A 25,281-nucleotide genomic window follows, 5' to 3' on the forward strand; every position below is an offset into this window, starting at 1 on the left:
AGAAAATTTTGTAACAGTTAAAGATGGGCAAAGTAAATAAATAAATAGTAATAAATAAATAAATAAATAAATAAATAAATAAATAAATAAATAAATAAATAAATTAACAACTAATAATAGAAAAAAACTTAAATCATATAGCACCTTTCACACATTGGTTTGCAAGATGAAAAAAAAAAAATAGTCAAGTCAAATAAAAGCTAGCAATTAGTGAGTAAAAAAAAGAAAAGAAAACGAAAAAGGGAAAAAAATCTAATTAAAATTATGAGCATATTATGAAAGAGTTGAAATGGCAATGATAATGTTATGCCTTATAAAACAAGTATGATGCACCAGTATGAATGATATAAATGATGATATAAAAAAGATGATAGGCACAAAAATAAGGAAATAGAATATGATAAAACCAAGAAGGGAATTAATAAAATAATTTAATTATAAATAATATAAAAGTACAAATGGGGGAGAAAGAGCAAAGGGAATGTGGAGGCAGTGACACTGATATTATAGTTTCATGCTGCCGGTTGGCGTGATTTTTACCGCCCGTGCAGGGATGAACGCATCATTTCAGTCGATCACATTGATAAAACTGACGTAACTGTCCGGTATTCGAGTCGTTTAGTTCCCGGTTCTCTTTGCCTTGCCTCACCTCCTCCTCCTCCGTTGGTCGGTAGGAGGTACTGCCCCCCACCCTGCGAACTGATGAGGAAGATGAGGAGGAGCTAGCCGCAGATGTTTACTGCCTTTTAGAGGAGCCAAAGTTGGTCTCACAGACCTGGAATACAGCACATGTGAAGCTACTCACCCCACTGGTGGAGAGGAAGCTCATGAAAGGTGAATATTTTTCCTGTAGTTGTAATTTAGTGACAAATATTATCTCCATAATTTTGTAAGCGTTTAGCTGTTCACTGATTAAACGGCGTTGTGTGTTGAGTACATCTAACGTTAAACGTCATATTTAAACCGACGGTTGAAAGCCGCCCGCCTGCTAACGTTGGCATGTTCGTGAATAGCATCATGTATTTTATATCAGACTCTGCTAGCTGTGTTAGCAACACCGCATAACCACTGCACAGTGAGTTTAAGATGGGTGTGTACTGTTAAAATAAGTCTGGTTTGAACTAGTTTATTGACGTTCAAGCTGTTCACCGCAGATAAATGGACACTTCACTATCCTCCTTTGAGTTTGTGTCAAGCTGGTGCTAACAAGGCTATCAAACCACCCGGCGCTAATCATTAACAGCGAGCGATGGTGTTAGAGTGAATTAACATGAGAGGATGTTAAAGCTTCTGTGAATCACACTGTGCTTTGTTTTGTCTTAATAGTCGGGTTAAAGTTTCTTTGAACACACGTGTGGTTAACGCCGAGTGAAAATGAAGTTCGTGTCCACGTCTCCATCCTGTGTTCTCTCTGCTGCATTAGAAGTTTTAAAAGTAGTAACTTCAGTCATACATTTTTCCATATGTGCTTTTAGTTTTAGCGCAGAAAAGAGAACGATTGTGACTTAACTTCATGTTTTTCCGTTTCCTCTTGAGGATGAAACTGTTTAAACTTATATAAACAGCACATGGGTTTATGAGTGTTCACATCCTCCACATAAACGTCTTCTGAGGCTGTAGAGAATAGAGGCACTTTAATGCAGCAGCCATATTGGCTCCAGCCGACAGACCATACTCGTGTCAATTCATCGCAGGACTAATATTTCACGGGGTGGTTGTCCCTCACAGGCTGATTTGCTTATTAGAAGGGATTTCTTCTTATAGTTTTATTTAAAAAGTAGTGGGAAGTAATATTGTTCTGACGACTACTTTAAAATTGTGTTCCATTAGGATTGTCTTAAAATAAAGTATGTAATTCTGACAATAGTCTTATTTACAAAGTACTTTTTAAGCAGGAGGCTCAGTCTAAGTGCATTAAAACTACTTGTCTGGAGAACGCAAACACCAAGCTTGTTACAGCCAAGCAAACATATTAATTTACAACAGCTCAGGCTGTTAGTGTAACATGCTATGTACAATATAACATTAAAAAGATCAGACAGCTAAGCGTTGCATCAAACAAAGGGACCATTCCACATACAGGAAGTGTTGCTTCTTTTAACGACCCTGAAACCACATTGTGGCAGTTGGCCAACTTTGTTATCTTCCACCTGAAAGGTTCAGTCTTGTCAGGCTATGTGTGAAAGCATGGTATTAGTCCATCTGGACACAAAATAAACACTTTCAAAGACAGTAACCTAGTTTATGAACTTTGACGTTAAGATAACAAATATATCTTAACATATAAATCCATTATTGTTAAGATAGAGTCATTAGAAGGTCGTCGTGACTCCAGAGAATAGCAGGCACAGATTCAGATTATTTCCTTGTATTTTTTTTCTTAAAGTATTACTACTTTTTCATTTAAACCTAGGCCTGCCTTAGATGCACACAAACCTAACAACACTGAGTGACAGACATGCAACACATAGGATCTATTGTGGACTAACAATACAGCATTAAATTACTGTCAGACCAGTTGTCAATACAAAACACAAAACCATGAAACAAATGTGTAAAAATATTTAGGGATGCACCGATACTAATCCTGGTATCGGGTGTCAATGCCCCTTAAAGCTGGATCAGTATCAGTGAGAATGGGCTAATCCATGGTGCAGATCCAGGCAACCAGCTCTATGCCTTTTTCTCACCAGCGCTCTTGGCTACTCAATTTGAAGTGTTACCTCTGATGCACTTCCTTTGTTTTTTGATGCATTATCAGGGTATGTAAGTTTACAACAGAATAGACTTTCATTAAATTCTGAAGCTTTGCTTTGTTGTCAAATATTTGAATATTTTATAGTTCAAATAAATATTAACTTCAGTAATTCCATATATTCACATTTTGCCTTTCATCCAAAACATTACCAGTTGTATCCTGCAGTAGGGAATGCAGGTTATTATTTGACATTGGTATAGGATAGGTATCAATATTGGTTGAAAACCAAAGCCCAGGTATCAGAATAGAAACCAGAAAAGTTGGATTGGTGCACCCCTGAAACTCCTCATAGCCCTTAATCACCCACGATATTTATCCTTTGAACACATCAAAAACAGCTGACCTGTGTTATCACAAAGCATTTACTTGTTTGGAGAGCACAAGCTCTACAGTGTCCACAAATGTTTCTAACTTTTCATGCAGGGTGTACGTGATGGGATGCACTGAGTTGAACTTACAGCAGCAGGAACTCTAGACACAGTGTCAAATTTGTACCGAGTAGCTACCCAAAAGTGCAAACTGTAGACTTGTGCAGATGTGTTTGAAGCATTAGCTCCTTCTGGTTGTCAAGTAAAATTCCAGTGTTTATGATGTTAGAGCCAGCCTCATTCCTCATGATAAAAAGAGGCAAATGTGATAAAAATGAGAGACTATACTTTCTCTCATTTTACTCTTATATCCAACCTGTCAGTTACTTCTGTAAGGTTGGAGTCAGTTGCAGACCATTAGGGATGTAAATAGGGATGGGTACCTTTCACATTTGAAATGATACGGTACCTATACCTGGTACCTGTAAATCGGTACCGGGACTCAACAGTACCAATTTTCGGTACTTTCTGTGTTATATTGGTAAAAAAATATCAATTTATTGAAGAATAAAATACATATTTTTTTCAATTTAACATATTCATTCTTCAATATATAACCTTGCAATGCTGTGTTCATGTCCAGTAGGAAAATCTCCTACTCATCCACTCCCTCACGGTCACAAGGATGCACTTAGGTACCTTTATAAGGTACCTTTTGATTTTATGTGAATAGGTACTCGGTACTTTTGACAGAATTCAGTCGGTACCTATAAAAGTACCTGACTCGGTACCCATCCCTAGATGTTAAGGTGTGTTACAGGATAAATACACAGTGTGAGATTTTCAATTTCTGTCATCTAATACATCTAGTGTACAGTTGTTATTTCAGTTTCCAAACTGATTCAAAGCTTTTGCCACCTCTTCCCCATACACCCGCTGTTTGTCAGTAGGACTGAGTGTTTCTATGTTTTGGTTTCAAAAGAGGAAGGAGCGTATGTATACAAGTGGGTCACATTTGATTTTTTTTTTTTGGGAGATGCACCTACATCTTTATCTTCCTGCTACTTGAAGAAATCCAGGTTAAGACTCAGTGACAACTCCATTCAGCAAAATCTATGTGTCAAACATGAAGTGAGTCAGGTTTGTTTAGCCTAACAAACCTTATTTATCCACAGCTTGTAACAAAAGCCCTTGAAATGAAACATTTATAATTTGAATGTATTCCTACCTCCTAGCTGCAGAACCCACTACAAATGTGTGTCATTACTTCTTGTGCTGTGTTGCCAATAAGGAGCGGTGTTCAGTTTAGTTTTATTTAATATCTTATTATTTCAAACTGGTACATCGGTATGTTCCTTGTTTGTTCAATTTTGTGAGTTGTGTGGAGGCTGCTGCATCTAATTTTCACAGCAGCTTCTGAGAAGGTCAAGTCTGGCTACTTGTGGTTAAATTTGGATCCACTGGCCACCTAATGAGAGCTGCCTGTATGACCCGCACCTCCAGGGTAGTGGTAGCAGGACATTTGGCTTTACAGGAAGAGATTTTAAATTTTACTCCTTCAGCATCCGTCTGTAGTCTTGGTCTAACTGGCCCCATTTTTCAGTGTAGTGCGGTGATGACTCAATACAGGAAATAAGTGCAGTGTTTCCTGAAAGCAAGCTTTAAAAGACCTATAAAATTAAATCTTTAACTGAACCAACACACGTTAAAAAGCTGAACTGCATAATTGTGATTAATCCAACTTGTGTAATTGCTAAACATTCCCAGAGAGTTGTCCACTCTCAGCAGCCTGACTCTGCAACACTCGTCTGTGTGTTGGATATGAGTTGAAAATGCTTTTGCCTGCAGTTACACCTGTGTTTTGGAAACAGAGCACGGCTGCAAAGTGTGCCAACGAACCTCTGTGGCTGCTTTAACTCTTAAAAGTGACTCATAGCGTTGAATGAAAAGAAGTGCTCCAGGCTTTTTGACAGTTCTCACAGATCCTGTTTTTTTGTTGGTTCTCAGCGTCTCATGCAAAGCGTCTTATAAATCTAAAAAAAGGCATTCGTGTCTTCCATTCACTCCCTCAATAAGTCATTAAGTTCCTTTGCTCACATTCACCTGTAGGATTTCTATAGTCAAATAGAGCTAAATTGCTGACTTTTTGCTAGTTTTTCATAATTTGTGATTAACTACCTGAAAAGTCTTTGCTGCTTCTAAATAGGTGGACGTATTGGCAGCATTGACATGTCAGTCACTTAGCCACTCTGTAATTTGCTCAGAAGAATCCGTGAAACTTTTATTTCCAGTCATCCACTCGGTGCAAAGACTGTTCACTCACCAGTGCTATATGAACGTTAAATTAGGTTGTTTTTGAGAGATTTCCAATACAGTTATTGATATAAGAAAAGATTTTTCAAAGCAAAGGAAATATGTAAATTACTCATGTGACACTGTGTTTCTCTATTTCTTGCAGATTATCCCAGTGAAGAATCAGTTTCCAGATTCCACAATGTCGGAGGCCTGCACATTCTTAGCCTTGCAGTGACACTCCCTCCTCCGTTTCATCTATCCCGGTTCCAGCCCTGCATCTCATTTGACCAGTATTTATCCTCTCACCCTGCCTCAGCGCCGGAGGCTGCCCAGAATCAGTCTGTCCTCATTATAGCTCCACATCACTCCCCTGATACCTCCTGTGAGTCGAGGCAGAGGGCCGTAAATCCCTCAGAATGGTTGCTGAGGCCGACACGGTATCTCAGGGCAGCGGCGTGCGGCTGAAGCAAGAGATTTCCCTCCTCCATGGCGTCTGCCTCATTGTAGGAAATATGATTGGTTCTGGCATTTTTGTCTCACCAAAGGTGAGAGTCTTAGTTTGTTTTGCTTCAGTAACTTTGTTTCTTGATTACATGAAACAAAGTGGTAAAAAACACATTTGCCTCTGAGTCGGTCTAAATTACAGTAAACCTGATTCTCCTCTTTCATGATTTTCCTTCAGGGGGTTCTTAAGCACACAGGCTCGTTTGGTCTGTCTCTCGTTGTGTGGGCCATTGGAGGGATATTTTCTGTGTTTGGAGCATTATGCTACGCTGAGCTTGGCACCACCATTCGCAAATCTGGAGCCTCCTATGCCTACATCCTGGAGGCCTTCGGAGGGTTCTTAGCTTTTATTCGGTATGCAGTTATTTTAAATCTTATATGTGGAAGGAACAAGCTTTCTTTATTTTTAAGTCTTTCTTTTTAAGTACAGTGGGGCCAACAGAGGACCTTTGATTAACCAGTGAAGTATCTGTGTAAGAAGATTGTTGTTCATATTGTTTTACTGATCTTTGGAAGTTGTTGTTGAAGAAAATTATTTTATTGATCACATTGACAGTATGATTATTAGTTTGAATCTGTTTCCACAATAACTTAAAAGTAGACTGCACTCAGTATTTACCTCTTTGTTTGAATGTTAACCTCATTGTGCACAGAAGTGTACTTATGGAGCATTTGCAGAGCTCTATTAAAACCATAACATCTTCTAAGTGAAGGAAGTCTATTTAGTAAGTTTCTGATACTTTGATGTTCCTTCATAAAAATTTTCACTCCAAGCCTCCTGATGACTAATCTGATCACTTTTGACGCAGACTGTGGACATCATTGTTGATAGTGGAGCCAGCCTGTCAGGCAGTGATCGCACTCACCTTCTCCAACTACCTGGTCCAGCCTTTCTACCGCACCTGCTCAGCCCCCTATGACGCCGTCCGCCTCATCGCTGCCGTCATTATATGTAAGGTTCACTCTCTGTGCTACACCTAAACAAACTCATGCCCTGCTTTATGAGGGCTCATGTCAGGGTGTGTGGTGTTTACATTAATAATGGAAGAGTGCGAATGACTGGTTGTGTGTGTGTTTATGTATGGTTACTTTGGATTTGGTGGTAATGAGGAAAACTTACAGATGACAGATCTCTGAATATAAGATTAACCTCTGACATTTATCGCCTTCTTAGTGGTAATATGATTAAAACAGTTGGCTGCTCTGCTGTCAACTTGCATACAGTACATTAATTGACATGATTGTATTTGTAACACTTGGGTTTTCAAATGAATGAAAACAATTCGTGAATTTCTAAGTTTATAAAACTGATAACTTACCTTTAATATCTTCCTCCGTCTTCTTTGTGCTGCAGACCCAGTCCAGTCTGTGTTAAAGTTGTGATCAAACAAGATCAGATAAAATAAATCTCAGTAAATTTGAGTTTGTGATGATACTTATGTCTTCTAAAACCCGCACTTTGAAGGTTTTATTGAATTAAAGTTGCTGCTGTTTGTTCATGTCAGTCTTCAAAGTTATTCCTGTAAAGTCAACAGCTGAATGTTTGAGGAACATTGTGGAAGTAGCTCTCTCAATAGCTGAAAGGAGAAAGCCATCAGTGTGAGGGGGGAAGTGTTTAAATAGTTTGTGTGTTAGCAGTACTGGTGCATTTTGAACCAAGCATTTTAAAGATTTAAAAAGTTCATTATGTAGTCTTTGTTTTTATTACACTGAAGAGGAAATCAAGCATTGGGAGACAGAAGGCAGTTACACGCATCCTTTAAGTCTAATGCACTAAGGCGTTATAATCTTGAGAGATAAAGGGCTGAGCTGAAATGTAAATACACCTGTTGATTGTGTCAAGATATAATCTGTGCGTACTTGCCACGTGCCCGGAACAACCGGTCACCAGGGAGTGAATTGTGTGATGCGTTGGGAACAACATAGCAGGCTGCCAGCTGGTTTATTGGTGGAAATCCTTTTGTGAGTTGGTTAAAGCTCAGATATATGACACCACTGAACAGCAGTTTGTCCTCTGTCCCCATGCAAACATTTTAAGCCAGACTTTCCATGTTTATAAATAAATTCACCCCAGCCCCCACCCCACCTCTACTGTTTCACGATATCAAATGTTCAGTGTATTTTTGTGTATCAAGCCCTGTCTTCATTTAGTTCATTACAGAGAAGAAGTATGATATGTTATTTTTGCATTGCATAAGTTGTTACACATGATCTACTTGTGGACTTCATCCAGTGTAATCTCTGAAGAGCTAACATTGGCTAACAGCTGTTTTTTTTTACCCTCTCTTTTAGGTCTGCTGACGTGTGTGAACTGCATGAAAGTGAAATGGGGTGCTATTCTTCAGGTCATCTCCACTGTGGCCAAAGTGCTGGCTCTGATAGTCATCATCATTACTGGTCTGGTGAAGCTGGGACAAGGTGTGATGTCATAGAAACTCTCATCAGTCACATTTCTGGAACAGTTTGCAATATCAGTTTTGATGAATTATTCGTCTACACATCTTAAATTGTTTTGGTTAAAAGATTTTAGTGAATGTGAAGTATTGCTGGATTAGCCTTTTAATGAGTTTTTTTTTCCAGCTAGCCAAAACAGAGTCTTTAAAGGTAGGGTCTGCAGAATTTTTTGTGACTTGTTAGTGAACAACATTTAAACTTGACTCAGTGCCAGTGGCAGCGCACCCCCACACCCTCCGACTGTTACCACGTGATCACACTCACTAGCCCAACAACCACCTGTAGCATCCTGTGTCTCCATGGTAGAGACTCGAGAGCTGTGCATCTGACTTGTGTTGGAATAAGCATATCGTTGGGTTATTTGACAACTTGTGACGCTCTTTGTCCCAAGCTGCTTGCTGAGTTCCCGAAAGTGAGTGAACGTCTGCCCAGGCTTCACCCTCACTTAGGAAAAAGCTTTTTTCTGTTTGGTGGTTTTGTTTCTAGACTGTTTCTTTTCTTTCTCTGTCCTACTTCTACTATCGTAGTCACTTAGGACAGCTTTTTCCACTCGCTAATCAATACACAACAGAGGAGAGGGTTCGAGACAGACATAAGCCACGTATACATGGACCCAAATATTCCGCTTGCATTCGATTTATTTGCTGAAACGTAAATAATTTAACCTTGTATACACCTCATTCCGACAGAAAAGTGCCAATCCGAATGGAAATTTAACCGGTTTCACAGGGGTGGAATATTCCTTTCCCCAAACCAATTGAGGTATCCTGTATCCACTCAGACGGAAAGTTGTCAGGGTGCGTTCCATCAGTGCATGCTCAGATATGAACGTAAGACGCAACTAGAGACGTTCCTCAACTTTAAAAATGGGGGCGAGCAGTCAGCACTGGAGGAAAGTTTGCTTTTAATCCAAACTTTGAATAACTGAACATAATATCAAGACTGGACGGACACTCGCAATACGGAGTATTGCAATACCGTGATAAAGAAAAACTGTTGTCCTCCGTCTTTGATAAATGACGTGATTACATTTTTCTGTGCATGCCCCAATGAGTATTCTGTTTGATTACAGCGGCGCATGTAGACCAGAGATTGGAATATTCCTTTCCATGTATACTATTGTTTTCGGAAAAGTCATTCAGAAAGATTCTATTCGGAAAGACGAAAAACTCCTCATGTAAACATGGCGATTGACACTGACACGCGTAATAGAGGCCTAGAAGTGACGATCGAGCGAGATTGTTTTTGTAAAAGTGGACATTTTATTTTTTAGGAAAATTCAGCAGACTCTACCTTTAAAACAGCACATATTCAAAGTGAAGGTGAATTACTTGGTAAATACTGTGCTGAACCAGCCTCTTTGATTTCACTGTTATTAATGTGTTTTTTATACACTTTGAATTTTGATTGAAATATTTTATATAGATTTTAGAACAGTTTTAGACTTTTCATTTATAGTTTTATTTCTCTTGTAAAACCAAAAGCCAGATTTTCCTGTCCCAGATAAAGCTAGCCCTGGGTGTTCAACAACACCTCTGTATGAACCATGCCTTTGTAACAGCCCTGCCTTTGTTCAGGTTTTGACCAGAACTTTGAGGACTCATTCAAAGGATCCAAGTTGAACCCAGGGGACATGGCCCTGGCCCTGTATTCAGCTCTCTACTCCTACTCCGGCTGGGACACACTTAACTTCATCACAGAGGAGATCAAAAACCCAGAGAGGTACAAGATCTGATAAAACTAGTGTTGCATAAGATCAACAAGTGAGGATCAAGTCATTTTCTTCTGGTACAAACGAGAGGCTTAACAGCTACAAATTAACTCTGAAATGTGTACTCCTGAAGCTTCAGTTGTCTCATGTGCATTTGAAGGATAATGAAAACTACTTTTCTCACCACCCCTTGTAGGAATCTGCCTCTGTCCATTGCTATCTCCATGCCCATCGTCACTGTAATCTACATCTTGACCAACGTGGCTTACTATGTGGTCATGGATGCAGACAAAGTCCTAACCAGTGAAGCCGTTGCTGTGGTGAGTCTCCGCTCAGCCTCACAGGAGCAGCAGGTTTTGATCTGTCTGTCCTGCCTGGTCTCATCTCTCTCAGTCTGGCCGGCAGCCACATGAACTAAAGCCTGCTTCATTACTCGCTCTTTGTCATCTGTGACTGTAGGAGTTAGGATGATGACAGCAACATCATTTAGCTAAAGAGGTTAGTGCCCCACACAGGAACATGGGGAAGTTGATGATATGATTAGTGCGCTGGAGGAGGAAGAGATGTACACAAGCATGTTGACAATGGTATTTGCTAATCTTTTTAGGGTGTTCATTCAGATGGTTCTCTAATTCTCCAAGCTTCAGGCTGTGTGTTGTCTTGAATAGAGGCTGAGAGACATGACAATTAGCTCCCCTCCGGTTTCATCAGATTTGAAAGAAAGGGTTGTCCAATCACGTGTCTTTGAACAGTGTGATCTCAATCCTACAGGACTCAATAATCTTCTACTTTAAACAAACACAAGCATACTTATCTATCAGCAGCATGCCTTTGTTTTTTGATGTGAAATCAAAAGAGCTGTTTTAAATTATTAACTACCTAAGTGGATTGCCATCGGTGTGTTGAAAACTTAGCACTTGTTTAAATATTTAGAAATCCCTAACTGTAAAAGTTCCCTTTAAAGTACCTGTACCTCTCCCAGCCGAAGTCTCTAGACGTGACATTTTTACGCTTTGGCAGGGCTTGAAGTTGCAGAAGTAGCTCCTGTAGAAGATTAAAGCAGAAGTGACAGATCATACAAACATTTTTGTCAAATATAATCCCATAAGTCAAATGTCAGGAAATGGGAGGGAAGTTTACAAAATGAGATTAGTAGATTAAACGCATGATTAAGAATTTGTTTGAACTGTTGACATCTATTCTAACCTTTTAAGCTTTTCTAGCCTTTTGACCATCATAAAACCAAATGCATGCTTTGTATTTCTGCAGACATTCGTATCAGAGGGTTTAGCCGTGCCACTATTTTCACATTTTCTTTGTCACCTTTCTTCAACCAGCAGAAACTCATTGAGATTTCTCTCTGTTGAATGTCTCCTCAGACTTTTGCAGACGAGGTGTTGGGCTGGGCTCGTTGGTTGATTCCTCTCTCTGTCGCTATTTCCTGCTACGGAGGCCTCAACTCCTCCATCATTGCTGCCTCCAGGTCCGTACATACAACACATCCACAATTGCTCTGAGCCTCCCTCTTTCTCCTGTTTTACATTTTTACTCTACAAACATTTATTTTTGCCTGAAATATGCAACTTTTACAGTTTAGTAGAGTTAGGAGCAAACATATGGTGATCTAATTTTAACGTTTTCTCCCTGCAGGCTGTTTTTTGTAGGTTCAAGAGAAGGTCACCTACCTAATGTCCTGTGCATGATCCACATAAAGCGTTTCACTCCAATACCCGCTCTGCTTTTCAATGTAAGATTGCTACACATTTTGGTTTTAGAATTAAAAACACATTTGATAGCTTCGAATTTTTTTGATTTTGCTCTTCTCTTTTCCAGGGTGGCATGTCACTCTTCTACCTGTCTGTGCCTGACGTATTCCAGTTGATCAACTACTTCAGTTTCAACTACTGGCTGTTCATTGGTCTATCAATCGCCAGTCTGATTTACCTTCGCATCAAAGCTCCAAACATGCACAGACCTGTGAAGGTGAAAAAAACAGATTGATAATGCTCAAACACACATGTTTATGATTCTTGGGGAATCTACCTCCCAGGCATGCATGATTAGTGTGAAACCTGCTGAAACATGAAATTAAGTTTTTAACCTGCATCACGCTTCTTGTATCAGTGAGTTAGTGGGATCCTGTAAAACTCAAAATAGACTTTATTCATTTGTTTTTGTTGTGCTCTTCATCAGTCACTCTTTTCTTGCAGCTTTGACAAAGCTTAAGGGTGCGGCCACGCCATCCAAACTGTGCTGTGCTCAAGCATGGTTGACTCTCCCTTCCCCCCGCAGTAATTATAATAATGATACGTTTTATTTTTAAAGCACTTTACATTTCAAAGAATTCTCAAAGTGCTATAAATAGAAGCATAAACAACAGTAGTGCTGTCCCCCCTCTGGCCAGTTTGGTCCACGGTCACACTACTCCAATATGAACCAGACTTAAGGCACATGCATGACCCACCTACGTCATTGTGAAGCGTCTGTTTATACAGCGCCCGGTCTCATCAGAGTCGACACATTAGAGAACATAGAAAACATGGCAACAACTTTTGTGACTTTCTGGCTTATGATGAGTTGTTCTGACCAGACACAGCCCTCTAACAACCCCATTTTTGTGTAAAACGATCGTCAAGAAGTGCAGTCGCAGCGATTATACGTCATGCCCTCTGTGTATGTGCAGAAGCACACCTCTCTGAGGCGTGCCAGAGCAGAGTCACACATACCAAATGAACTGGACTTCAAGGTTGAGGCGTGCTTGAGCAGGGTATGGATGGTCAGCGAGGCTGGCCCTGAGATAGATGATGTTTGATTTGCTGGTTTGTTTTTAAAAAACACCACTTTCTACCAAGTCTGGCCGAAATGAGCAGTGAAGTTGTTTTACTTTGAGTATTTTCAGAGGCGTAAAACTTGCCTTCAAGCCGCAAAGTAACGTAAAAATGCAGTTCTTGCTCTGTTTCCCTGTGCCCTCACCCTGTCACAGAGACATATGCAGGCTAAACATGCTTAGACCATACTTTGACTTCTCTTTAAATCTTCGGATCAGGCAGTTCCACTTAAACAAAACAGCGTTTGTTCCCTTCTCAACTTGGGTCAGATAGATCCTGTGTATGTGCATTAACCAATCAGCAGTCCCTCCTGACTTACTTTGTGTATGACTTTAATTATGACTTATGTCTCTGTTAGAAGCCTCTAATGTTTATTTGATCCTCTAAAGAGTATCTGCTCTGCAAATGGTTGAGCAACTTAAGGGCCATTAGAGCCTGAATCAGATCATCAGGTTTATGGTTAAACTTAACTCAATAGTATTTGTATTTCTTTATTAAATCTTTTGAGGGAACATTCTACCTTTCTCTCTCAAATCATTGCTGACCTCATTCTTCTTTCCTTCCCCTGCAGCTGTCTCTGTTCTTCCCCATCGTGTACTGCCTGTGCAGTGTATTCCTGGTAGTGGTTCCCCTCTACAGTGACACCATCAACTCTCTCGTGGGGATTGCTGTGGCTCTATCTGGTGTGCCAGTGTACTGGATTTGCCTCTACCTGCCGTCCAGCTCCAGACCAGCCATCCTGAGTAAAATGCTTGGTAAGAAATGACAAGAACTAACTTCATACACTTAAAAAAGTAATTCAGACTTCAAATGGCATCAAAGTGAAAAGACCAACACATCAGTCTCTCAAGGGTTACATTTTATAGCTTTATGCAGAACAACTGAACAACAGTGGTTAAAATTAACTGCTCCAACACTCACAGTCTTATAATCAAGATGTGTAATGAGATCTCTTTGCTGTCTGTGAAAAGCTATGCAGCAGAACACTTTCCTTACTGCTTTATGTTCACTTTCGAGTATGAAAATTCCTCATAATCAGCCACTGTCTCTAAGCACACAACATTTTGTCCAAGTCCAAGGACGTAAAGCAATCTGTAAATGAATGTGTTTGTTGGGTGTTATTAGGATTAACTCCTGAAAGTAGCTTACCAGTCTTACATTACTACCATAAAACAACTTAGTCTTAGTGTTTTCAAAAGCTTAAATGTTCAGATTATTGTCTCAAAGTTCAGTGAACTTAATCTGGACATACTGTGAGTGATTCTGTAGTCCAAGTTTAAACCCTTTCCATTGAGGAGCACCTCCTCCTTGTTCTGTTTGCTTGACGCTGAGATGTTTAAACTTCTAGCTTGAGGCTGTTTGTTCCAAGCTAACACCGGCATCTGTTTAAGGCTAAGTTTATTTTCCAAAACGGTCTCCTGAGAGTAACCTTTTTTTTCCTCTTTCCTATGACTGCAGATAAGCTCTCTCTTTACACACAGAAAGTGTGCATGTGCTGCGTGGCCTCGCCGGATATCGACCTTGACAACATAAACCCAGAGAAGATGGAATGATGGAGCAACAAAGGCCTCATGTGAAACGTTCTATGGAGAGATGGTGGAGGAAGACTGTACACAAAAGAAGCTTTGAGGTCCAGACAATCAGGATTTACATGAGTGGAGCTTGATTGATTTTTAAAAGAGGAGCACTGGAGAAATTATCTCATCACACTCCCACTCCACCTCATCTCTCACACATGAGCCATAGGAATAAAGGAGCTAGACTGACACACGAGCACCCTCCTACAAACAGGACCTGCACATGCTGTTACACAACATGGTAGCGGTTGTGCTTTTTGGCCAACGCCGGCCCACACACACTTCACCTCACTTACACACACATACAAGCTGACAGAGAGCCTGGAGGTGAAACTGCAGCAGAAAAAACAACCTGACTCATTAGGAATGGACTCTTCAGAGATGCCTGCAGGGATTAAGTCACATGCAGAAAGTCACATGTGGAGTTTGTGTATGTTCATTGTATGCCTCACATATGCTGTTTTATGTTTTTTCATGTCAAAGCTCTGGGTTACTGTAGCTCATGTTTATGTTTTAAATATGAGCCCGGATTGTTCAAAGCCTTCTTAAACTAAAGCTTGTGACTTAAAACAATCAGGCCTTACAGTCATACAATAGAAAAAACACAAGTTATAATGGAGAGACCTAAGATTTACATGCTTCCCTCAGGAGGTGGCTCTGACCCCAAACCCTTCCACTGTTACCCTGAAGGCACTCCAAGGGTTTTGGAACTCATAAATGTGTTATAGTTTGTCCAAGTTGCAAAGTTTAGAGTGAAATCTGCTGTCAGACATCAAACCAAACACAAATGGACCTCTTTTAACCGGCATAAGCCAATTTGATTCATTACTGAACTGAAGGACCAAGCAGACAGGTGAAAGGGTCAGTAGTTAGAGTAAAGATAAGGAGTAATGTACAATTTACAGTGCGCTCTCACATTTTGATAAGCTTTATGGAATGTGCCGGTTGACTCTGAATGTTTTTTTTTTTCATTTTGAAGCTATAATCCTTAAAGGACTCTGAACAGAAAAAAAACATCACCATGTGTCATGCTGCTGTAGTTCTAGTGGTTCATACTGAACGTTGGTTTCTTTCAGTGCATCTTCAGGGCATTTTTTGTTTCTGGTGCCTCCTAGTGGTAGCTAAAAAATGAACCTCCAAATGACAAGCTAAAGTTTTTCATCCACAATTAGTGTCCTTTTTTTTAAAAGGCTGTGTACTTTTATACATGTTTGTTTTAATACACACAGGCTGGTGAGAGGATTGTGACTGAACACACTTGAGTAAAGTACCTCTAAACTGTGCTTAATTGCAGGATTTGACAAAAGTACATCGATACAGAGACATTAGGATGTGTTGAGTCTTATATGATTGAATGTTATTACTGTAACAGAATTTCAATGCAGCACAAGTGTTAGGATTATAGAAAGGTTTAAGTTCAAATGTGGTTGTTTCCATGTTAAACAAACGTATGTGCCAGACTTTGTCTTGTTTTCTTCACAATGGGCTCATTGTAGATCCAAACTCAGGATCAAACATGTTAATGTGCACATTTGTTAGTGATATTTATTATCTCCTTTTTTATACACACTTGTCTGTGGAGTTTGTATCAGTAATAGAATATTTAATGCAGTGTTGCCTTTTCAATATATCACAAACTTTAAAAAAGAAAAAATTTATTCAAAGTGCACAACCAAAGGTGTGTTGCAGGCTGAGCTGTGTGTGTGTGCTCAGTGAGCTTGTAGCAAAGTGTCTGTGCTTTCTGGTGAGAACATAATGACATGTGGAACTACAGGTAGAACCAGTCAGGCTGTGTGTTTGCATCGTACTGTAGTCTTTATGAACTCGTATGTGCCTTCTGTGAGTGTGGTCTGCCAAATACCGTGTTTTTGAGATTGTGACATGGCTTTTGTGACTTTAGAATATCAAGTCTTGAGATTGAACCATTTTTGATAAAAGCACTTTCACAACATCAACCAATGGGATAATCGTTTTTCTCTCTGGGTTTCAAGTCTTTGTTTCTATGGATCTCTTTGGTATGTGTGTGCGTGTCAAGAAAACCTTGTCTGCAGTAACTGAATACTTTCATTTCATTTTCACATTTTGAAGTTATTGTGTACTTTAAAAACTTGAATGTTGTGGTATAATGAGCATTGGGTACCAAATGTGTGTTTATACTGGTCCTATTCTGTTATTTGTAGAATTGTCTTTTAAAGTGCTAGCTCTGACAGCTTTTATTTATCAGATTCTGGACAGACATAAGTTCTGAGAAATGTTATTTTTCACCATGTTTTAATCGAATAAAGGCCAATTTTAAATGTGTATATCTGTGATTTTTGACTGCTTACCATTGCTTTGAAACTGACGTAACAACACAGTGGGCCTCTGGAAACTTTGACGTGCTTTGCAAAGCTCCAAGAGGTCATGGTCTCAACATTTGAACCTCAGTCAGACTGGAGCTTGGTTATCTGTCCCTGTTACCTCCACGTGCTCTCTATCTACACAGAAATAAAATACAGGCCACACACAGACACTTTAATTTTTTTTTGGTATGAAAATTAATTTTTGGTAAACAACTGCTTTAACATTATCATATAGAAATAAAGCATGTTTTGAAAACTCTTCACAAAGCACTTACCTCAGAGAGGAGAAATCATTTTATGGATGTTTTATGTTTAATTTTCATTAATTATTCAGCACCCCTGTTACAACAAGGAAATAAATCACAAATCAAGACTACTACTACACACACACACACACACACACACACACACACACACACACACACACACACACACACACACACACACACACACACACACACACACACACACACACACCAGAGTGCCTCTTCTTGGCTGAAGATGAGAATCACCAAAAAGGTGTGGCAGTATTCTAACCAGTTCAAGCATTTCCACCAGTGTATGTCCTAAATGTTCTGTGGCCCTCTTGTGGTCATGTAAGGTACTTCTTGGCATTTTGCTGTTGGTAATACACTGCACAGCATGTACACAAGGATATGAAAATAAATACTTGTGGACACAGGAGGCCCACACAGTGGCTGTATATAGCCTCAATGGCCACTTTATCAGGCACACCTGTCCAAATGCTCGTTAACACAAATTTCTGATCAGCCAATCACATGGCAGCAACTCAATGCATTTAGGCAAGACGATCTGCTGCAGTTCAAACCGAGCATCAGAATGAGGAAGAGAGGTGATCTAAGGGACTTTGAATGTGGCATGGTTGTTGGTGTCAGACGAGCTGGTCGGAGTATTTCAGAAACTGCTGATCTACTGGGATTTTCACGCACAACCATCCAAAAGACACTATCCAGTGAGCGGCAGTTCTGTGGGCAAAAATGCCTTGTTGATGTCAGAGGTCAAAGGAGATGGGCCAGACTTGTTCGAGCTGATAGAAAGGCAACTCAAATAACCACTGGTTACAACCGAGGTCTGCAGAAGAGCATCTCTGAACCCACAACATGTCTAACCTTGAGGCAGATGGGCTACAGCAGCAGAAGACCACACCGGGTTACCCTCCTGTCAGCTAAGAACAGGAAACCGAGGCTACAATTCACACAGGCTCACCACAACTGGACAATAGAAGATTGGAAAAACGTTGCCTGGTCTGATGAGTCTGGATTTCTGCTGCCACATTCGGATGGTAGGGTCAGAATTTGGCGTCAACAACATGAAGGCCTTGTATCAGCGGCTAGGCTGCTGGTGGTGGAGGAGTGATATGGGGAGTATTTTTTTGGCACACTTTGGGCCCCTTAGTACCAATTGAGCATGGTTTAAAGTCCACAGCCTACCTGAGTATTGTTTCTGACCATGCCCATCCCTTTATGACCACAGTGTACCCATCTTCTGATGGCTACTCCCAGCAGGATAACGCTCCATGTCATAAAGCTGGAATCATCTCAGACTGGTTTCTTAAACATAATAAGTTCACTGTACTCAAATGGCCTCCACAGTCCCCAGATCTTAATCCAATAGAGCACCTTTGGGATGTGGTGGTACAGGATATTCTCATCATGGATGTTCAGCCGACAAATCTGCAGCAACTGTGTGATGCTATCATGTCGATACGGACCAAACTCTCTGAGGAATGTTTCCAGTACCTTGTCAAATGAGGCAGTTCTGAAGGCAAAATAGGGTCCAACCTGGTACGAGCAAGGTGTACCTAATAAAGTGGCCAGTGAGTCTGTATACACAGGGTCCAAGTTTTTGCCAAACCACTGCACAGACTCAGAAACTGTCCATGTCACTGACTGCCTTCCTTCTAGCCTCCTCAGGTAACAGGCCTCCATCCACCTTGCAGGATCAGTGCTGAGGCATCACATTTCAGCAGGGTGTGCACTCTTAGCTTTATATGCTGCCCTGCTGATAGGTGCTCGTTCCTGGAGGGAGGCCTGCCTAACTCCCTTCTCAGGACTCCAGGAGTTGGGTTCCACTGACTCATCCATAAAAGATGAAGCAGTGGAGGGGAGACGCAGCGGAGCACAATAACAGCCCCTGTAAGAGCTCTCTGCTGCACAGTGCAGGACAGACTGTAGACATGTTGAGCCATTAGCTTTGAGACGTCTGCACTGCTAAGGTGGGAGAGTATCTGTCCTGGGGATGGACAGAAACACTGGGGTGCTGCTTTCTAATGGGTGAGTGGCCGTCGCAAACTGGCATCGGCTTGTCATCATGGAGCTGCCCCGTCGCCTGAACTGGATGAGAAAGCGACCCTGGAGGCCTCATGTCTACCACAGGGAGTTCAACCGTAAGTGTTCAAAACCTCTAACTAGATTGTTAACACACTGAACACTTGCAAAGGCTGCTTGGTGTAAGATCAGCTTTCTCCTGGTCTAAAATTTTATATTTTCAGTGCAAATGTTTCAACATTTAATTTTCTAAGTGCTGCTGTGAACCTGAGAGGCTCAAAGTGAAGTCATCCCTGTCTTGTGAAGCCAACTGTTGTTAATGACTCCTTCACAAAGTGTGCTGCTGTCAAACTCCTCATGTGCTTCCTCCTGTGGATGAAAGACACTCATTTATTGTTTAATGCTTTAAAAATATGCCTGAATATGCAGCAAACTCATCCAAATTCTGTGTTTTTGAATTAGTGATGTGACTCAGTGGGTTGATCTCACCTAGCAGGGACGGCTGACACCCCCCACAGAGGCCTAGGTGTCAGTTAAGATGGATGTTGAGCCTGATAATGTGGGAAATGTCTCACTTTAGAGTGAGAGCGCATGTGAATTAATGGCCTAAACTCTCTGTTACAGCGTCTGTCAGATTTAATCATGAAACATAAAACCATCAGTGTTCATTTTTCAAACCACACATCACCCTCCGTCAGGGCGGGAGATAGATTAGCGTCACAGGTGGATGAGTCTGTGGTCTAGCATGTTAAAGCAGAAGCTTTGGTCCTGAAATTGCTCGGTTTAAACACTCAGCAGACACAGCTGTGTGTGTGTGTGTGATCAGACTTGATCGCTGAATGTTTAATTGAAACAGCATCTGTGCTGATTGTGTCAGATCAGATTGAAGGCTGAATGGATTACAGCACCGTTGTGGTTTTGCCAAGTGGAGCTAGTGGTTTGTAATTTGGAGCTGGTGTTGCTTACACACAGCACACTTTCTTTGCCTGTTTAAATGAATACCTACACTCAAGAGGAGAGTGTGTTTGTTTGTGTTAAGTGCTTACTTCCATGGTGCATTAGCAGAATAGATCCATTGAAACTAAGTGTCTGCTGGCGGCAGTTGTCTTCAAGCTGTTGAGCAAAAAGGCTTTAATACACCTGAAGCTTCTGTCCTCTTCCTGTCTGTGTGTCTGAAGAGGCTGTCTGGTGTTAAAATGAAAGAGGATGAGCTGAAAAGCAAATGCTTTATATCCTCCCTTCATATCTGTGGATTTGTGTTAATTGACTGAGGTTGTTACAGTGCGTGGTGGATGGGGAAAAGGTGGAGCCACTGATTTGTTGCGCAGCTATGACAGTTACATGACTTGAAATACTAATGCTTCTAAGGGAGTATGTCCTATGTCAGAATGATGTATTGTTTAATAGAGGCTGTGGAACTCATCATACTTCGACATGCAGTTTTCAGGCATAGGAGGGAATTTATTATATTATATTATATTAAATTGTATTATGCTATATCATATTGTATTATATCATATCACATTATATTATATAACACTAATCATATTAGGTATGGGTACTTTAGGTATGGGTAATTTTATAAGTACCAACCGAACTCTGTTAAAAGGAAAATTAAAAAGTATCATGTTTAAACGCTTACTTGTGGCTGTGAGGGACTGGAAGAATAGCCAATTTTCCATGCTGAACATTAACACAGCATTACAAGGTTATATACTGAGTAATAGATATGTGAAACAGATTTTTTTTTTAATTACACAAGTTGACATTTTTTAACACATGAACACAAAAAAGTACTGAAAATTGGTACTATTGAATACCGGTACAGGGGAAAGGTACCATATCATTTCAAATGTGAAAGGTACCCATCCTTATTATATTATATTATGTTATATTATGTTATATTATATTATATTATATTATATTATATTATATTATATTATATTATATTATATTATATTATATTATATTATATTATATTATATTATATTATATTATATTATATTATATTGACATATACTTACAGGAACTGGTCTAAGTATTATGTTGAGAGAAAAATGAAATTTGATTTACAGAGATCAAACATTACAAAACATTAATTAAAAACACACCTGTTTTTGGTTAAAATTTTAAACACAGGATTGCAAAATGGTGAAAAATTTCAAGCAAATTTCAGGAAAGGTTTTTGAAAATCTCTATGTAAATTTTAGCATGGAAATATTTAAAATTGTCTGGGTTTTGTTGCTGTCAACTCAAATGAAATTTTCTTTCCTTTTGTTTTCCAACCATTTATGGTTTTCGTTGTTCTGTGAAAAAAACCATCAAAGTTCTACTAAAAACAGATTTATTTATTTTTTTATAAATGTCATATCAGGCATATTTATCTCTGAAATTTCCCATTGAAAGTTTCCAACTTTGAAAATTCCCAGAGTTGTGCAACCCTTGAACGAACAAAAATCTTTTCCCTTTTGGACCCAGAACTTTTCATTTGAGCCAATATTTGGCAACTGTTTGCAGAGTTCACATCAGCCCTTTAGTTGCATTGTGTCTGACATTCAAGCTGAAAATTGATTATCATTTTGTCTTGAAGTCCTTCTACTCAACTTTTCAAACTTGAGGAACTTAATCCACCTTGTACTATTAGCTAACACAGAACAGCTTTAGCTGTGAGATAAAAAATCCTATATTTGTGAAAATGAAAATCTCATCACACCGTCTGCATGTTGCCAACTCTGAGACACTAACAATGCAGCTAAATTAGCAAAATCAGCTTCTCTGAGCCTAAAACATCCTACAGCAGTGTTCTGAGCGGCATGTCATCCAGCTGTCAGGTAAAAGGTTATCGATTATTCCCTCTGCACATTAGCTCAGTGTAAGGAAGAGGAAGAGGTTGCAGGATTTTAGCCACCATCACCTCAGACAACATGGCGTCAACAACCCCTGCAGCTTTTTATGAGTAACAATTCTTCTGTAAGTTGCCTCAGCTTGAAGTTACAACTACAGCTTTATTAAAAATGGAAGTTAAAATTCATCCTTTTAATAGTTCCCAGAAAACCCTTTATGACAGTATTACCAGCTAACGGGAAACGATCATGTTCCTCTGGGTTACATAGAGGAGATTTTTACTGTTGTCCATAAAACCTTTTTGCTGTGCTCAGGCAGATAAAGTGCTCACCCACTCAGGAGTATTTTACTGTTATATATTAAGTGACTAATGTGGTCATTCTTCTGTCTTCCTGGCAGATATAAATAAGTTTAATACTCTCTCTATTTGAGTTTGATTACACCTGAATGAGTTTATTTTCCACACAGGACATTTAAAGTGGCATTCATTGGTTTAAAGCCAGTGGATGCTGCCAGCCTCCTATTACCCACATGTTTCTATATATGATATTCATTTAATCTGTGAAGTAACTTACAACCATTTTTATATATATCTGCAAGCCACAGAGACCCTTCAGCTTCACCGCTTATTAAAAAACTGCCTTCATCTCTCAGCATGCATCCTCTGTAAATAAACTTCAGGTTATGTTTGATCTTGTAGTGGAAATAACACTGTGTCAGAAATATCTAACAGGATTTTCAGCACGGCATGATGCATGTAAAACGTGTTTGTTGTTCAGTCACAAAAAGAATAGAAAATGGAATTACTAAACACATTTATAACAAACTGGATCTCTTGTCTGAAGGATAGAAAACGTAGTTTGCTTTAATATTGCACTCAGCCTCTGTTCTTATCTGAAAATGAAGACTGCACCATAACATATGTTGGCGATATTTGCATAGAAAGATAGTTTAGGGTGTGTCATTGTTTGCAGCAGCCGATAAGAGAAATATAGTTGACTTTTCATTCACTGTCATGATTTAACCTCTTGAGACCTGAGCTTTTGTCTGGTGTGCATTTTTATTTCACCTTGCTAATTGGGATAAGTAAGACCTAATAAGTATAATAACTAAACTTGGTGTTTGTACAGGGAGTTGGATTATTTGTGTTACGAGTTCTCTACTAGTTGTTTGTAAGTAGTGTTATTGTACTTAAATATGTTTTTTGTTTTTTTTAATTCTTCACAAAGATGGGTGTAATGTTGTGATTTCACCTGAAGATGACGTGGGCAGTGTCCCTAAATGTTGCAAATCGGTCAAAGTTTAAAAAAATGAAGTATCATGAGTCTGGGAGGCAGAAATGTAATGTCTACATATGAGTACGCTAGGTCTTGAGAGGTTAAAGAACAGGTCTTCAACACATGATCTGTGGTGGGACTGCAGGTGGTCCACGGCATTTTTGGTGGATTAGGCTTTTTTTTTTCATTTTCGAAAAATTATCCCCAGATATTTCAATTTTCACTCATATTATTGTCTTTGAACGCACATCAATAAATGGCACGAGGCCAAAGGTGTTATCCTTTAGTTAGAAATGAACACATTCAGTGACACAGCAGCTTTCTTAAACTGCACTCAGATTCACTCAGTATGCACCTCTAGCTCTCTCTCTTTCGCTGCTCTGCCAATCACACGGCCGCATGTTTCATACTGGCTCTGAAAAAAACGTTAAAGATCCCTGCTTTAAAGTGATACACAAGTGCTCTAGCTGTGATTAAAAAATGATATTAACACAACTAATCAGGTTTTGCCTTGTTTCATGTCTGCAAATACTTGCAACCCCTATAACTACCAGCAGAGGGCCCCCATAGTCTTGTAACAGAGCGACTGGAGGCTGAATCTACCACAGCCATGAGGGACACATCTGCTGTGTGTTCCCTCACTCAGCTCAGAGGGAAGTGAAGCAACACAGAGAGCTGCTCTCCTGCTCTGCTCTGCTTGGTGATGATGTTGTAGTGTTTGAAATGTGATGAAAGCGGCTATCTTCCTCCTCTGAAGGTTGCAGTGTTACTTCCTGTTTTTGCACCAGCTGAGGGCAAAGTGCTACTCAAAGGATTGTCCGTGTGATTTATGAATAATGCAGCGGCTGGAAACAGAGACACTTGCTCTCTTGTTAAGTGATGCTCACACATGTGCAGAGCTAACTAATTAACTGCTGGGCTGTGTTTTTTTTTCTTTGCCTTTAAAAGGAGCAGAGGCTCTAACAGATGTTATTAAACTGTCACATTTTTCCTGATTGTTTCATTCTTTCTCTGACCTGCCTGACTTTGCCACATTATTCTCCTCCTTTATTCAGTCGATGTCACTCCCTCTCTGCCCCTTACCTCTGCCCTTCATGCATTTGCTTTATTGCTTTCTTTCTTCCTTGTCTCTCCTCACTTATTGCCCTCGTGCCCCTACGACCTTCTTCCCGCAAACCTTCCTCCATATCTCCCTCCCTCACCCCAGATCTTCATTATCCTCCTTCCTCTCCTCTTTCCTCTCCTCTTTTTTTCTGCAACCAGATTTGTAATGGTGCTCACTCTGAAAATCTTCCCACTCCATAGCAACGCGCCTCCTCACTACTGTAGCCTCTGCTGAAGCAGGAGGCGGTGTTGGGATGTGAAACTACATCAGAGGAGATTACATATTGCCTCTGCTCATTTTCCACTTGTCAGCCGTAGCTGGAAAGGATTTCTCTGTCTCTCTCACGCCTCCTATTTTTCTCCTTTCCCTTATTTCTAATACAATCATTCTTCTCTCTGTCTTTTTTCTCTCCTGCATGTTTCTCCTTCTCTTTCCCTCTATCAGCCTGAAAAGTATTCAATTCACAAGCTTTCACTGCACGTGTAAGTGTGGAATCATGTTGGCTCTTTCTCTGTAATTTAACACAATAAAGTCAACAAGCAGGGCTGCTGCGTGGGCTGCTTGTGCACACAGAGAGAAAGACTAATGGAAACGAGAGGACGACAAGGAGAGAGTGAGAGACAGAGAGAACAAAGTAAAACCCAGGCTGCGTTTGAGAAGAACACGTGTTGTACTATCCTCCTGATTTCTTTTTGTGTGTGCAAACAAGTCTGATATATAAGGCAGTGTTAGCACTCCCTCAGCCTACCGCTCATGAGCTGGGAATGGAAGTGTACCTCTGTCGTTAATGAAATATACTGCAGCAAATCTAACATAAATATCAATGTTAAGAATGTACCATCATGTTGTCTCTCCTAAAGCATTATTTTTGTCATTCTTTAGATTCACAGGATGCATTTGTATTTCCACAAATTATACTAAAGGTATATATTTATCCAACAACTTCCCAGTCATGTCAACATGTTTCTGCTGTAAACAATAATCACTTAA

General features: G+C 39.9%; 1 protein-coding gene across 1 annotated transcript; it reads left to right on the forward strand.

Moving 5' to 3' along the window:
• The first annotated feature begins 622 nt into the window (after window positions 1-622).
• On the forward strand, window positions 623-16,743 carry LOC141803588 (Y+L amino acid transporter 2). Its single transcript, XM_074687713.1, has 12 exons — window positions 623-834; window positions 5,525-5,906; window positions 6,044-6,219; window positions 6,675-6,817; window positions 8,158-8,283; window positions 9,897-10,041; window positions 10,227-10,350; window positions 11,410-11,513; window positions 11,681-11,777; window positions 11,864-12,013; window positions 13,430-13,613; window positions 14,317-16,743. The coding sequence occupies exons 2-12, from the start codon at window positions 5,778-5,780 to the stop codon at window positions 14,409-14,411; spliced, it is 1,473 nt and encodes a 490-aa protein (XP_074543814.1). The 5' UTR covers window positions 623-834; window positions 5,525-5,777; the 3' UTR covers window positions 14,412-16,743.
• Window positions 16,744-25,281: the final 8,538 nt, after the last annotated feature.

The sequence above is a fragment of the Halichoeres trimaculatus genome, unplaced genomic scaffold (assembly GCF_033239565.1).
Source record: "Halichoeres trimaculatus isolate MK-OKI-2021-1 unplaced genomic scaffold, fHalTri1.1 fHalTri1_scaffold_14, whole genome shotgun sequence".
In the NCBI taxonomy this organism is placed as follows: domain Eukaryota; kingdom Metazoa; phylum Chordata; class Actinopteri; order Labriformes; family Labridae; genus Halichoeres; species Halichoeres trimaculatus.

Bases quoted from the DNA above. Each gene is read 5' to 3' on its own strand.
- LOC141803588 (XM_074687713.1), top strand. From the start codon at position 5,778: ATGGTTGCTGAGGCCGACACGGTATCTCAGGGCAGCGGCGTGCGGCTG. The intron at 6,220-6,674 runs GTATGCAGTTAT...CTTTTGACGCAG, and splicing joins GGGTTCTTAGCTTTTATTCG to ACTGTGGACATCATTGTTGA. The intron at 11,778-11,863 runs GTAAGATTGCTA...TCTCTTTTCCAG, and splicing joins TACCCGCTCTGCTTTTCAAT to GGTGGCATGTCACTCTTCTA.